Here is a 15,938-nt window from a genome sequence, read left to right as displayed (position 1 = left end):
TATACATGCTTATGATGGATCAGTAGTTAATATAACCTCATCTATATGATGTTTGGTATCTATGAGTTCGTATTTTCATGATCTAAATGAGAGTGTATATTATATGTTGATGCCTATGCGACACATTAATTTTATAAGAATCTTAAAGATTCTTCTCTTGAACCGCCCTGTCACGGTTCGTGAATGCACCGTCTCCAGCTGTAGTCATGTTACATCATGTTGATTGTTTCCTGTGGGTGTGGCCGCTGATCAGCGGCAGGTGCGGCTCGTTCTATCAGACTATATAACGCCCTGTCTTTCGTCTCCTGTTTGTCTGATCGTTGTTTGTAGATCCTGGTGTTTGATGTCGTGTTCGTGTTGTTCCTGCCTTGCTTTGTCGCCGTTCTGTCGGATCCTGTCTTCACGCTCGGAATACACTCACCACCATTGGATTATCACCACTGTCATCGTTGTCAGCGCACTCTACTTCTCAACTCACCAGTCTGTGCTGCCATCGTGGTTCCTGCGTCACTCTCCGGCCTTCCATCATCATCATACTATCAATAAACTTCCTTGTACTTGCATTTGTCTCCTGTCCTCCATAACTACCGTCACAGAACGATCAGACCAACATGGAGGCAGCGAGTACTCAATCCTCATCTCTGGAGGAATTTCTCAGTGCCAGTGTTCGGAGGATGGCCTCCCAGGAGAGGACTCTTAACGACACTGGTCACGCGGTCCAAGCCTTGGTGACGCAGGTGTCCGAGCTCACCCAGCAGTTCCATCTTCTTCGAGCACCCACTGCGCCACCCACACCGCCCGCTCTCCCGATACCACCGGTGACCGCCTCCCAGCCGGAACCGCGACTTCCGATCCCGGAAGCATACTCGGGTGAGCCCAGCTTTTGTAGAGCATTTCTAACCCGATGTGATATGCATTTTGCCCTGCAACCCAGGACATTCTCCAATGAGAGGGCGAAGGTGGCGTTTGTCCTAACGTTACTCTCTGGGAGGGCGGCACTATGGGGGACGGCGGTGTGGGAGAACCAGGACCCATGCTGCGACTCGTTCCTGGCGCTCTCCGAGGAGATGAGGTGGGTCTTTGATCGGGCCGTCGCAGGACGGGAGGCGGCCAGGAGGCTGTCGGAGTTACGCCAGCAGGAGAGATCCGTCTCAGACTTCTCAATTGAATTCAGGACCCTGGCAGCGGAGTGCCAGTGGAACGAGAAGGCGCAGTGGGACATGTTCCTGCATGGGCTGGCTGACCGCGTCCAGAGGGAGATCTACGCCCTGGATCTGCCCCCCTCTCTTAATGGACCCATTGAGCTAGCGTTACGGGTGGATGCCCGCCTCACTTGGATGGAGAGGAGGGGGCTGTTCAACACCCCATCCAGGGACCCGGCGGACGGGCGATTCAGCGGCGGAGACGTGGTCAGTCCCACTTACGATCACGAGCCCATGCAGGTAGGGCGAGCTCGGCTTTCCCGGGAGGAGAAGGAGAGGTGGAGATCCCTGGGACTCTGCATGTACTGCGGGGGAGCCGGACATCAAGCCCATACCTGTCCAGTAAAAGGCCAAGCCCGGTAGTACGCATGAGGCTACTATCGGGTGGGATCTCTGCCGAGAAGACCTCATCACCACCATCATCTACGCTCCTTCCGTTAAGACTGCGGTGGTCAGCACAGACACACCACTGTCAGGCACTACTGGACTCTGGGGCAAAAGGTAACTTCATGGACTGTCATCTCGCACACAAGCTCCACATTCCCCTCAAACCCCTCCCGCACCACATCACGGTCCATGCCCTCACTGGACAGCAACTCCCCACTATCTCTCACAGTACTGAGGACATCAGACTCATCACCTCTGGCAACCACTCAGAAACCATCACTTTTCACATCCTTGACTCTCCCCTGGCACCCATTGTCCTCGGGCACCCTTGGCTCCTTCTCCATAACCCCAAAATAGACTGGTCCTCTAATTCAATTTTTTCTTGGTCTCGAAAGTGTCATGAGTCTTGTTTAGTGTCTGCTTGTCCGTCTGTGTCTGTGTTACAGGAGGAGGCGGTGGATTTATCTAACGTGCCCGCTGAGTACCTCCACCTGAAGGAAGTGTTCAGTAAGTCTCAAGCTGCTTCTCTTCCTCTGCATCGTCCTTACGACTGTGCCATAGAGTTATTGTCAGGTAAGTCTCCGCCTAAAGGCAAACTTTATTCACTTTCTGTCCCAGAGAGGGAGGCTATGGAGAAATATATTTCTGATTCTCTAGCTTCCAAATTCATCCGCCCTTCCTCTTCTCCTGCGGGGGCGGGGTTCTTTTTTGTGGGAAAGAAGGACGGATCACTGCGACCTTGTATTGATTACAGAGAGCTGAACAACATCACGGTAAAGAATACTTATCCTTTGCCGTTGATGTCTTCAGCCTTCGAGAGGTTGCAGGGAGCATCTATTTTCACAAAACTGGACTTACGCAATGCGTATCATTTGGTTCGGATCAGGTAGGGGGATGAATGGAAGACCGCGTTTAACACCCCCAGAGGGCACTTTGAATATTTGGTCATGCCCTTCGGGCTCTCCAACTCCCCAGGGGTCTTCCAGGCACTCGTCAATGACGTGCTGCGAGATATGATTGATCAGTTCATTTATGTCTACCTGGACGACATATTGATTTTTTCCTCCTCTCTCCAGGAACATGTGCAGCACGTCCGACGAGTGCTTCAGAGGTTGCTAGAGAATGGGCTTTTTGTCAAGGCGGAGAAATGCGAGTTTCATGCACAGTCCATTCCATTTTTGGGGTTTATCGTGTCGACTGAGGGAATACGCATGGATCCCGAGAAGGTTAAGGCTGTGGTAGAATGGCCAAGCCCAGATTCTCGTAAGGCCCTACAGAGGTTTCTGGGGTTCGCTAACTTCTACCGGCGTTTCATTCGCAATTTCAGCCAACTAGCCGCGCCTCTGACCGCCTTGACCTCCGCCAAAACTGCGTTCAGGTGGTCAAACACAGCGGAAGCTGCGTTTGCAAAACTGAAGAGCCGTTTCATTTCAGCTCCCATTCTGATTACCCCTGATCCTACACGTCAGTTCGTGGTGGAGGTCGATGCGTCAGAGGTGTGGGTAGGAGCGGTGTTATCCCAGCGTTCTCCCTCAGACGACAAGGTCCACCCTTGTGCGTATTTTTCTTATCGTTTATCTCCTGCAGAAAGTAATTACGATATTGGTAACAGAGAATTGTTGGCAGTCAAGATGGCATTGGAGGAATGGCGACACTGGTTAGAAGGATCGGGGGTTCCTTTTATAGTATGGACTGACCACAAGAATTTAGAGTACATTAGCACCGCCAAAAGGTTGAACTCCAGGCAGGCTCGATGGGCACTTTTTTTCGGACGTTTTGATTTTACTATTTCGTACCGCCCGGGTTCCAAAAATATCAAACCCGATTCTTTATCTCGTATTTTTGACCATTCCGAACGCCCGTCCACTCCCGAGTGTATTTTTCCTGAGACATTAGTGGTCTCCACTCTCACATGGGAGATCGAATCGAAGGTCAGAAGGGCCTTAGAAGGGGTAATGCCTCCGCCCGGGTGCCCACCGAACCGTTTATTTGTGCCGGAGGGATTAAGGTCCAACGTCATCCAGTGGGGTCATTGCTCTAATGTGGCTTGCCATCCAGGGGTTAACCGTACTAGATTTTTAGTCAAGCAACGATTCTTGTGGCCACTTATGGCTCGCGACATTCACAATTTTGTTTTGGCTTGCTCGGTATGTGCCACTGGTAAGGCTTCCAATCGGCCCCCGGATGGGTTACTCCAACCGCTGCCGGTACCTTCGAGACCCTGGTCCCATATCGCACTAGGTTTTATTACCGCCCTCCCGCCCTCCCAGGGCAACACGGTTGTTTTAACCGTGGTGGACCGGTTCTTGAAGGCCGCCCATTTTATTCCCATTTTATTCAACAATTGTCTATGGTGGAGTACGCCCACAATACCTTACCAGTATCTGCTTCGGGCCTATCTCCTTTTGAGTGTAGTGTAGGGTACCAGCCACCTATTTTTCCCAGTATGGAATCCGAGGTTGCGGTCCCCTCCGTTCACGCCTTCGTCCAGAGGTGCCACCGCACTTGGACCAGAGCCCGCGAGACTCTACTCCAAGTGGGGGCGCGCACCAAGGCCAAAGCCAATCGCCACCGGTCTAGGCCTCCCGTATACGTCGTGGGTCAAAAGGTGTGGCTTTCTACTAAGAACATTCCTCTCCGTTCCGTTTCTAATAAACTGGCTCCCAAATTTATCGGCCCGTTTACTGTCACCAAGATCATTAGTCCGGTGACAGTCCGCCTCAAACTCCCTCCGACGTACAGGAGAATTCACCCCGCCTTTCATGTATCCAAAATCAAGCCCGTATTTCATTCTCCCATTAATCCGCCTACCCCGGTTCCTCCTCCGCCGCGTCTCGTAGATGGGGAGACCACTTATTTGGTTAATCGTATTCTGGACTCTAGAAGGAGGGGACGCGGATTTCAGTACTTGGTGGACTGGGAGGGTTACGGTCCGGAGGAGAGAAGTTGGGTACCTGCTAGGGACATCCTGGATCATTCCCTTATCGAGGATTACAATCGACAGGTAAGAGAGGCTGGGGACGCCCGGAGGCGTCTTTAGGAGGAGGGGTACTGTCACGGTTCGTGAATGCACCGTCTCCAGCTGTAGTCATGTTACGTCATGTTGATTGTTTCCTGTGGGTGTGGCCGCTGATCGTCTGATGCGGCTCGTTCTATCAGACTATATAACGCCCTGTCTTTCGTCTCCTGTTTGTCTGATCGTTGTTTGTAGATCCTGGTGTTTGATGTCGTGTTCGTGTTGTTCCTGCCTTGCTTTGTCGCTGTTCTGTCGGATCCTGTCTTAACGCTCGGAATACACTCACCACCATTGGATTATCACCACTGTCATTGTCGTCAGCGCACTCTACGTCTCAACTCACCAGTCTGTGCTGCCTTCGTGGTTCCTGCGTCACTCTCCGGCCTTCCATCATCATTATACTATCAATAAACTTCCTTGTACTTGCATTTGTCTCCTGTCCTCCATAACTACCGTCACACGCCCAATCTAATTTTATATGCAAGACACCAAACTAGAGACAAAGAGTTGTAAAACTTCCCTCCAAAAGGTACAGGTAGGCCTGTTTCCCTTTCACCGCAATTCTCAAAAATCTTAGAGAAGGTTTTCAATTCTACACTTGATAGCTTTATTGAAGGAAATAAATTACTCTCAGATAATCAGTTTGGTTTTAGGAATAATTGTTCAACTTTGCATGCACTCTTTGATATAATTGAGGAAGTAACTAATGCTGTACACAACAAGGAATATGTAATAGGGTTATTTATTGACCTAAGTAAAGCATTCTACACATTAAAGGTACAGGTTGTAGGACCTGCCACTAGAGGGCGCACTACCAAAACAATAACAATCGCGTGGTTTGATGACGCTAAGAAGGTGCGTTGAATGATGGGATTTGTTGTCTTCTACACAACCGCTGACGGCCATCAATCAGACGGAAAGATAAATCATGGATTTAACGGATCAAGTAAAGTTTTATAAATATTGTGTTTGATGTCATAATTTTCAAATGCGGGTTCATCGATGTGCATGAGTAGATTGCATACAAAGTCAATACAAAGACGCGATCAGACAATGGATCCGACGCGCTGCCCCGCGTTTGTTGGTCGTTATAATAGCATACGTTTTCTATAAAGATACGAATCAAAACAACTCACCTGTCGAGTAAAACACAAGCGAGATCAACATGTCTTTCTAGTTGAAGTTTGTCGCGAAGCTCTCTCCATCTAGAAAATGCTACACCGATATTGATCCTCACTCTTTCTCTCCTCTTGTCCCAAACTCTTCTTGGGTGGTTTGGTTGACCCGTATGTTTATGTTTACATGAGCTGTCCTTGTCGACAGAACCAGCAGCAGACGGTAAACAGTAATTATGTTCCATAAATAAGTAACACAATCCACCATAAAACGTGCAAGAAGAAGTAAATAAGGAACTGCTTGAAGCAAGCTAGTGGTTTGCTATACGCTAGACACTACTTCCGAATTTGTCCACGACACTGTTGTCATGTGGTTTCTATGTCAGTAAAGGCTGTAACAAAGGGTAACTGACGTCATTGACAGGTGACTGCACTGCCCCGTGTCACTGTTTAGAAGGGGAATTTTCAAATGAGTTACAAGTAGTTTAAAACATTAGAGATATTGTTAGTAATCAGCTGGACAAAATATATAACACCAGCCTAGTGGTTTTTGGATATTTTACTGCAAATATCTTACAAATTGTACCTTTAAATTATGATATTTTAATTAATAAGATAGAACAGTATGGGATTAGAGGGGTAGCACTACAGTGGGTTACTAGTTACCTAAAAAATTGTGAAATGTGAAAAAAACAATGTGTGATAATAGGAAATTATCAGTCAAGTTATCAAGAAATTGTGTGTGGTTTCCCCACAAGGTTCCATTCTGTGCCCAAAATTGTTTAACACGTATATAAAATATATTTGTAAAACATCTGAAATATTGAGATTCATTTTGTTTGCAGACATAAATATTTCTGCACTGTGTCAAATTGTTACTTTGGAACTCAAACGTGTTAATAAGTTCAACAATAAATTCAAACAAAATAAATTATCACTAAATCTGAGTAAAAGCAAAATGATGATATTTGGCAACGTTAGTTTCAATGTTCAGGAACCAATTCAGATAGAGGGTGTTGTTATAGAGCGGGTGCATGAAATTAAATTCCTTGGAGTTATTATAGATGATAGAATTACTTGGAACTTTCATATTAAATATTTAATCACTAAATATCAATAAATATTTCAGTAATTGCAAAAGTAAAGCATATTTTAACATCAAAGCTTGCATATTTTATACTGTTCTTTGAGCTTGCCCCATTTACATTATTGTTCTGTGGTATGGGGTAGTACTTATAAAACCTATAGTAAAGCTGCAAAAATAATTATCCAATTAATTCATAAAGTTGGGTTTTTGGATCACACAAACTCATTATTTTTCAAATCTAAGATCATGAAGTTTTATGACATTGTTGAGTTCCAATAAATACAAATGCTATATAAAGCAAGACACAAACTGTTACCAAGTCAAATACAAAGAAGGTTCCATGAACTGGTTGTTATGAATTATGAATTATGTGATGAATTCAACTTTAGGAAGCAGAAACACAGTACAACTTTGAAAAGTTTTAGCCCTACAGTTACTGGGGTACAATTGTGGAATAATTTGGAGATGGAGATGAAACTATGTCCAAATATCAACCTGTTCAAATATAAATATATATTTTTTTTAAAGTATAAAGAAGAAATGATTTGTCACTAGGGTTATTTCTAACATGAAGTTATTGTAAGTGTATATAATCCATTATTATTATTTATTTATTTTTATATTGTTTTTTTTGTTTGTTTCCTTGTGTTGTTGTTCCTTGTGTTGTAGTACAAAGCAACACTATGTTCCTTTGTACTATTGTGAAATCAGATTTTTTTATTGTATTCATCTTGGGGGTGGGCACTTATAAGCTCTTTTGCTTCGGCCCACTTCTTTTGAGCAGAATGGTTACTGCACAAATAAATAAAAATAATAAAGGTACCATTCCTCATTGGCTCACTCCAATCCTGAGGGTGTTTTATCATCCCTCTATATAGATCACTGATAACCAGATCAGGCGGTTCTTCTAGATTCAGGAATTTCAGGAAGATGCTGAGATAAGAGCCTTCAAAACCTCCCTAAGCTTGTGCAGGCTTCGCCCTTGACCATTCACTCATCAAGATCCTCTGATTCAAACTGGTCTCATCAATTCACTTCAGCAGAGACCAACTGGAGGAGAGACTCACAAATATCAAACTTAGTCTTATTAACTGATACATTAAGTATCATATGCATCTTTTACAAAGGTGTGTTTGAACTAAGAAACTGATGTGTCCTTCAGACTGTAGATCTGCTGAATATCAAATTGTACCATAGCTTCACGTCTTTATTTCTTTTCTTTTTACTGCTTAAGTTTTAACTTTTTTTCCTATGCCAACTGCATGCATGTGTGTGTGTGTGAGTGTGTGTGTGAGTGTGTGTGTGTGTGTGTTAGACTAGTTTAAGTGTTTATGTAGTTAATAATATCTTATTTGTATCACACTTGAGGTTGTTCATTGTTTGCTCACAACTGAACTCCCTAATCTTGCAGATATTAGCTACATGCTCTGTGCAGTATTGTACAGTAAGAAAGTTTTTTGCTTAACCAGGAAATTAATGTTCTTAGAATTGATAGACAGTTGACACTGAGAGGTCAAGTAAAAACTTACAGCGGATCTAAATATTAAAATGACTCATAACTAGTTATGATTGATTATTCATATTTTCCCTTTGAGCTGATTCGTAACACAGCAAACAGAGAGATTCGGTCTGTCTGTGGTGGCTCTTGTAGCGATTCAAGAGGTTTCATGTTTTCTGACACCTTTAAAAAAAAAAAGAGAGAGAGAACAACAACCACAAAACACGCTGAGCATCTCAGAACAAAATCTTCAGATGCTCTCCAGCTTTCTGGACTTTTGATGTACCAGCAACAACCTGAACATTTCAGAAACTTTACAACATCATCTGTTACTGTAAAATTAATGCATGTAATGCAATGCATGCAACCTCATTTACATGAACACAATCCACATGGTTGAAACACTTATTTTCAATGTCCTTCTGCAGTGAGTTGAAGTTCCCTTTGACATAAAAACTTGAAATATTTCTGTAAAAACACTTCCTTTCTGCATAAATACTGGCCACACAAACAGATGAGGAACACAACACAGTCCTCTACAGAGAGAGAAACTAGTGTTAGTTTACTGAAACTGAAGCTGTCTGAATGTGGAAATGAAAATGTAGAAAGGGTAAAACTCTGAAAAAATGCAGAGAAGAAGAAACAACATGGATGATGTCTAAGAATATGTGGACATCGTACGAGGTAAAGTCAGAACAGATATCACAGATTCAACGTCACGAGAATACAATCATATAGCCGGATAAAGATTCAATAATGGACTCAGAAGACCGAATAGAAAGGATTGTTGATATCTACGTCAGTGCAGAGGCTGTAAGAGACATGAAACATAAGAAAGAGACAGAAGACTTCAACACAGAAGAACCCCGAACACCTCGACACACAGAAGACTTCAACACAGAAGAACCCCGAACACCTCGACACACAGAAGACTTCAACACAGAAGAACCCCAAACACCTCGACACACAGAAGACTTCAACACAGAAGAACCCCGAACACCTCGACACACAGAAGACTTCAACACAGAAGAACCCCAAACACCTCGACACACAGGTAACTGAGATTAAAAGGACATTTTCTGATTATTCTCTCTCTTCCAGGTCCTCCAGTATGATCTGACATGCTCCATTTGTTGATGGTGGTTAATGGTTTATTTTTGTCCTGAAAGTGACTGATCGTTTTGCTAGAGAAGACACTTATTTGTCAACCAGGGTCATGTGGATTAGTTTAAAGCTTCCTAAATATGGATTTTTGACCTTTAGAAAAGGTTTATTTTGAGACTTGTTCACGTTTTCCTCCAAAACCAAAAATGTATCATCGGCTGAAAAAAGTCAAATACAGTGAAACTCGGATGAGTAAATAATCAGGAAACCATTTTTGAGTGAACTGTTCCTCTGCATTTACTCACAAAACACAAAAACCACACTAATAAACGTCTGACAAGCGTTAAAGTTAGTCTACAGTTCACATGTTTCAGAAGATGTGAGTCGTATGATATGAGGAAGTGAATATCTATCATATCTATCCTCTTCAGGAAGTGACGGTGTGACGATCTCCAGAGCAGCTGGTGTGTGTTTGGGGCTGATGTGTGTTCTTCTGATGACTGCAGTCATAGTGTTGTGTGTCACCTTCATTCAAGAGAGACAACAGCTGAAGACTAAGATCACCAACCTCACTCAAGAGAGAGACCAGCTACTAACCAACAATATGAGCCTCACTCAAGAGAGAGTCCAGCTGAAGACTAAGATCACCAACCTACTAACCAACAGTATGAGCCTCACAGAAGAGAGAGACCAGTTAAAATCAGAAAGAAATGATCTTCAGAAGAAGTTTGCGGGTTAGTTTCTTCAGTCTAACTGGTTACTTGATCTAAAGCAGACTTTAAAGTGCACTGTCCTGGATCTGTTGTGTAGCTAATGCTTGAAATTGACCTTTCTTTAGCTCTTTATGTTTATAATAATTATTGATAATTTAGGGATGTCAGTTGAGTATAAATAATAATTTAAGACATCTTAAATTGGCTTTATAAGTCAATATTCATTTAATTGAGCATAACCATTTCATCACAGTTTTTCTGGATTGCTAACACAATTCATGAAACAAAATTCACCATTTTCTCACAACTATAAACACAATCTCAAAACTACACAGCAACTTGAACAAACTTCCAGGTTAAAATCAAATATTTAAGTCAAAAATATTATCTTTGTGATAATCAGTCGTTGGCCTCAGATGAGACACAAACCTGTCAAATACACAGAGTACTTCAGTGTCTAGAGAGCACTAATGAGATCAGTTTAAAACACTGTGACAGAAACCTTCCTTTGAGAAACAGGTTTCCTTCTGAAAGTCATTGTCTGTTACAGTATACAACATACACAGAGCTTACAGATACAGTGAAATTAAGAGATAAGCTGTAAAGAGATCTTGCAGTAGATTAAAAGCACTCACAACTATAATAAAATATACACTACTAGTACAAGTAATATAAATAACCTTTTTATTTGAGTTTAGATAAAAATTTAGTTCAAGTATCCCTAGTAAATTAAAAAAATAATTAAAAAATAATTAAAAGTATATTTATTTCATATTAAGAATAGTTATCTATTGATATATTTACTGATATATCGCTCTAGACTTACCTATAAAACATTTATATTTCAGCTTTATTTGTAGTGCTACTTGTGCACAATGCACATCTCTCAATATTAATCCTACAGTGTGTTTAAATCTCACTGTTGAAGAGGATTGTATGATTTTTGAATAATATGTAATGTCTTTAAATGCAAGATATTTCAAGTGTACCTGAAGTATAATTGCTATAGTCCCACTTTAACACAATCAAATAAACTTCAGTGTATCTTTAGTTACATTTCAGCACTACTTCTGCACAATTTAAATGAATAAAGTACAAAGCTAGTTGTTCCAGTTTTGCAGACTTTAAGTTTACCAGTTTAATATACCAAAAGTACAATTGCAATGTATTTTTATTAAGTACATAAATATGTAAATATAATTTATTGCTGTAAACAAAGCCGATTTCATTACTTCTATTATTAGTCATTCAAAGCTTAATCTCATGGCCCTAACAGAGACCTGGATCAAACCAGAGGACTCTGCTACACCTGCAGCACTCTCCAATAATTTCTCATTTTCCCACTCTCCCCGTTTGACTGGAAGAGGTGGAGGTACTGGTCTGCTCATTTCTAATGATTGGAAATTTAATCATTTACCATCTTTGGGTATCAACAGCTCCTTTGAACCTCATTCAGTTAGTGTTACCATTTCTGAGGATGGTACTCCCTAGTTATGCTTGGAGATTTCAACATCCATCTAGATAAACATCTGTTTGCTGATTTCCACACTCTGCTTGCCTCTTTTGATCTCAACCGAGTGTCAACTACTGCTACTCACAAATCAGGCAACCAACTGGACCTTATTTATACACGAAACTGCTCTACTGATCATGTTCTGGTTACTCGACTGCACACGTCGGATCACTTCCTCCTCACTCTTAACCTCAACATGATCCCTGACACATCACTTACCCCTCCACGTCATCTTTCAATGTAACCTACGCACACTTTCACCCTCTCGGCTATCTGCAATGGTTTCATCTTCACTTCCTTCCCCTAAACTGTTTGCATATTTGGATGCTAAAAGTGCTACTGATACTTTCTGCTCCACTCTTACATCTTGTTTAGACACTGTTTGCCCCTTATCTTCCAGGCCAGCCCGTAACACCCCTTCTGCCCCTTGGTTATCTGATGTTCGACGCGAACACCGTTCTAAGCTTAGAGCTTCTGAAAGGGTGTGGCGCAAGTCCAAAAATACTACTGATCTTATTGTGTATCAGGCACTCCTATCTTCTTTCTCTGCTAATGTCTCCTCTGCTAAAATGACATACTACCATAACAAAATTAACACTTCATCTAGCTCTCGCATGCTTTTTAAAACATTTTCCTCATTTCGTTGTCCTCCTCCTCCCCCTCCTGCTTCATCTCTAATAGCTGACGACTTTGCAACATTTTTCATTAATAAAATTAAACCCATTAGTGCACAATTTTCCACACTACAATCATCCAAGCTCATATGACCATCAAACTTACAATCATTTACATCCTTCTCTTCACTCTCTGAGGCAGAAGTCTCCAAACTCATCCTTTCTAAGCACCCTACAACTTGCCCACTTGATCCTATTCCATCTCATCTCTTTCAAGCCATTTCTCCAGAAGTTGTACCTGCACTCACTCACATCAACACATCCCTCCACACTGGTGTTTTTCCCTCATCATTTAGACAGGCACATATAACGCCACTACTTAAGAAACCCAACCTCAACCCATCTCTTTTAGAGAACTACAGACCAGTTTCCCTTCTTCCTTTCATTGCAAAAACACTTGAACGAGCTGTGTTCAACCAAGTCTCGACATTTCTCACACAACAACCTCCTTGACAACAACCAATCTGGCTTCAGAAGTGGACATTCAGCTGAGACAGTCTTGCTCTCAGTTGTTGAAGCCCTAAGACTGGCAAGAGCAGAATCCAAATCTTCAGTACTTTTCCTGCTTTATCTGTCCGCTGCTTTTGACATGGTTAACCACCAGATCCTCCTATCAACCCTACTGGCAAAAGGCATCTCAGGATCCGCACTCCAGTGGTTTGAGTCTTACCTATCAGATAGGACCTTCAAAGTATCTTGGAGAGGTGAGGTGTCCAAGTCTCAACATCTAACTACTGGGGTGCCTCAGGGCTCAGTTCTTGGACCACTTATCTTCTCTGTCTACATGGCATCATTAGGTTCTGTCATTCAGAAACATGTCTTTTCATACCACTGCTATGCTGATGACACTCAACTCTACCTCTCATTCCATCCTGATGATCCGACGGTAGCTATTCGCATCTCAGCTTGTCTAACTGACATTTCTTCCTGGATGATGGACCATCACCTTCAACTCAACCTTGCCAAGACAGAACTGCTTGTGATTCCAGCAAACCCATCGTTTCATCACAATTTCACTATCAAGTTAGGCACATCAACCATAACTCCTTCAAAAACAGCTAGAAGCCTTGGAGTTATGATTGATGATCAGCTGACTTTCTCAGACCACATTTCTAAAACTGTCCGATCCTGCAGATTTGCTTTATTCAACATCAAGAAGATCAGGCCCTTTCTTTGGGATCATGCTGCACAACTCCTTGTTCAAGCTCTTGTTCTGTCCAGGCTGGACTATTGCAATGCCCTCTTGGCAGGTCTTCCAGCCAATTCTATCAAAACTTTACAATTAATTCAGAACGCGGCAGCAAGATTAATTTTTAATGAGCCAAAAAGAATACACGTCACACCTCTGTTTATCAATTTGCACTGGCTTCCAATCGCTGCTCGCTTAAAATTCAAGTCATTGATGTTTGTCTACAAAACTACCACTGGCTCTGCACCCATTTACCTAAATTCGTTACTTCAGACTTATGTGCCTCTAGAAGCTTGCGTTCTGCAAGTGAACGTCACTTGATTGTCCCAAAGAAGCACAAAGTCACTTTTACGGACTTTTAAATAAAATGTTCCCTCCTGGTGGAATGAACTCCCCAACTCAATCCTGGCAGCTGAGTCCTTAGCCATCTTCAAGAATCGGCTTAAAACACATCTTTATTTGACCCTCTAACTAAAAAAATCTAACTTCCTTTCTAATCTTTTTGTATTCTATTTTATCTTCATTTATTATGCAATTGTATATGTGTGTGTGTGTGTGTATGTGCAAAGACCTCTAACTAGCTTGCTCTATTCTTTTTCTTTTTATTTTTTTATTATTATTTAAAATCCCATGCTACGTGTACTGTGTTAACCTAACTGAGACTTGTTATAGCACTTATATATCATTGCTCTTTTTGTTGTTTTTGATTGCTTCCACTGTCTTCATCTGTAAGTCGCTTTGGATAAAAGCGTCTGCTTAATGAATAAATGTAAATGTAATGTAAATATATTTGTAGTATACTTATCATGAAATAAATGTATTTCAAATGCATTTTAGTGTATTATATTTCACTAGGGATGGCTTATCTGTGTTTATAGATGGATGGAAGTGTCATCAATCCAGTCTTTATTTATTTTCCACTGAGACGAAGAACTGGAATGAGAGCAGAAGATACTGTAGAGAGAGAGAAGCAGATCTGATCACCATCAACAACAGAGAGGAACAAGTGTGTGTGTGTGTGTGTGTGTGTGAGAGAGAGAGAGAGAGAGAGAGAGAGAGAGTGTGTGTGTGTGTGTGTGTGTGTGTGTGTGTGAGTGAGTGATCGTGGTGTTAAGTTTTTAAATTAAAGAGAATGTGCTGAAATCAGTCTTTGCTTATGTTATAAATCATGTTATTGTTTTACTTCTCAGGATTTTGTGAAGAATATTTGTGGTTCTGAACATTTCTGGATTGGTTTGACTGATATTGAAGAGGAGGGCAGATGGAAATGGGTTGATGGCAGCAACATCAACATCACCTCTGGGTGAGAAATGACTGAAATGAACTGATTATTATTTAATAAATGATTGTCTCAGTCAGTATCATATCACACAGAAAGCAGCTCTGATCTAACTCTGATCTGTTGATGCAGGTTCTGGGCGCGTGGAGAACCAAACGACTATCAGGGAAACGAAGACTGTGCTAACACTCATTCATCAGGATGGTTTGATACTAAATGTGATAATAGTGTTAAATGGATCTGTGAGAAGAGTATCCTTAAATAAATGATACATTATATTAAAAATGTACATATATGCATCATGAACGTATAAACATGTCAGTAATTTTACCTGTTTATTTTTTTGAATGGCACATTAATTAGGTTATTCTGTAAAAACAAATAAAAAATAAATAGAAAAAACATTGTAATATTACAATGTACATATAAAACTTTTAAAATCATTTTGTTTTGAATTTTTAGATCTGAACTAAAATCTGAATGTGAAAAACAACAGCGATGTTTCTACAGACTGAAATAAAATCAGTAATACTCTGATATAATAGAAATATTCAGAAAAACAGCATTGATCCAATATTGTTAACCAAAATGATCATGATTTTAGGAGTATTACTCAGTACATCAGTAAAGTTTGATTTGAAATGTGACTCTTGCAGCTTTTTTGTAATTACAGTATGACAATAAACATGATTTACTTGTTTTCAAAAACTGGTTTATTTCCTGAACCACGTGAAGATGAATATAAATGGAAAGTTGCATAAACAGCTTCTAATGTTTGACTGAGAATATGAACAATAGTCTGACTGTAGAAATCAGGATATGATCTAACAAATAATCTTCTTTATAAACACTTTCTAGCATCAGTATGATCGGTACATCACCAAATATAAGGAGAGTCATTCGATACACTTGTGTACTTTTTGTATTAATTGTGTCTTAGTTGTCGTTTGACCTCAGTCTGTTTAGTTACTCATTCTGTTCACCTGTTATTTAGTTAATTATCTCATTAGTTTCAGTGTTTTTATGACCTTCAGGTTTTGTGTAGTGTGTGTTAAGGGGAAGGGAGGATTTTATGAAGGTATTTTTGAGTCAAAAAGATGGTGCAAATGTATATTTTACATACCACAATAATCAAGCTGCGTATAAAACTATTTTAAATGT

The 15,938-nt window shown here is 41.2% G+C and overlaps 1 protein-coding gene across 1 annotated transcript; it reads left to right on the top strand.

Moving 5' to 3' along the window:
• Window positions 1-8,898: 8,898 nt before the first annotated feature.
• On the top strand, window positions 8,899-15,485 carry LOC127968164 (hepatic lectin-like). Its single transcript, XM_052569128.1, has 5 exons — window positions 8,899-9,359; window positions 9,841-10,143; window positions 14,377-14,504; window positions 14,689-14,801; window positions 14,910-15,485. The coding sequence occupies exons 1-5, from the start codon at window positions 9,062-9,064 to the stop codon at window positions 15,040-15,042; spliced, it is 975 nt and encodes a 324-aa protein (XP_052425088.1). The 5' UTR covers window positions 8,899-9,061; the 3' UTR covers window positions 15,043-15,485.
• Window positions 15,486-15,938: the final 453 nt, after the last annotated feature.

Source organism: Carassius gibelio, chromosome A4, assembly GCF_023724105.1.
Source record: "Carassius gibelio isolate Cgi1373 ecotype wild population from Czech Republic chromosome A4, carGib1.2-hapl.c, whole genome shotgun sequence".
Taxonomy (NCBI): domain Eukaryota; kingdom Metazoa; phylum Chordata; class Actinopteri; order Cypriniformes; family Cyprinidae; genus Carassius; species Carassius gibelio.
The sequence above is the reverse complement of the archived record's forward strand: the minus strand, read 5'-3'. Positions and strand labels throughout refer to the sequence as shown.

Excerpts from the sequence above, each read along its gene's own strand:
- LOC127968164 (XM_052569128.1), top strand. The coding sequence starts at position 9,062 with ATGGACTCAGAAGACCGAATAGAAAGGATTGTTGATATCTACGTCAGT. Across the intron at positions 10,144-14,376 it reads TCTTCAGAAGAAGTTTGCGG|ATGGATGGAAGTGTCATCAA; the intron begins GTTAGTTTCTTC and ends CTGTGTTTATAG. Across the intron at positions 14,505-14,688 it reads TCAACAACAGAGAGGAACAA|GATTTTGTGAAGAATATTTG; the intron begins GTGTGTGTGTGT and ends TTTACTTCTCAG.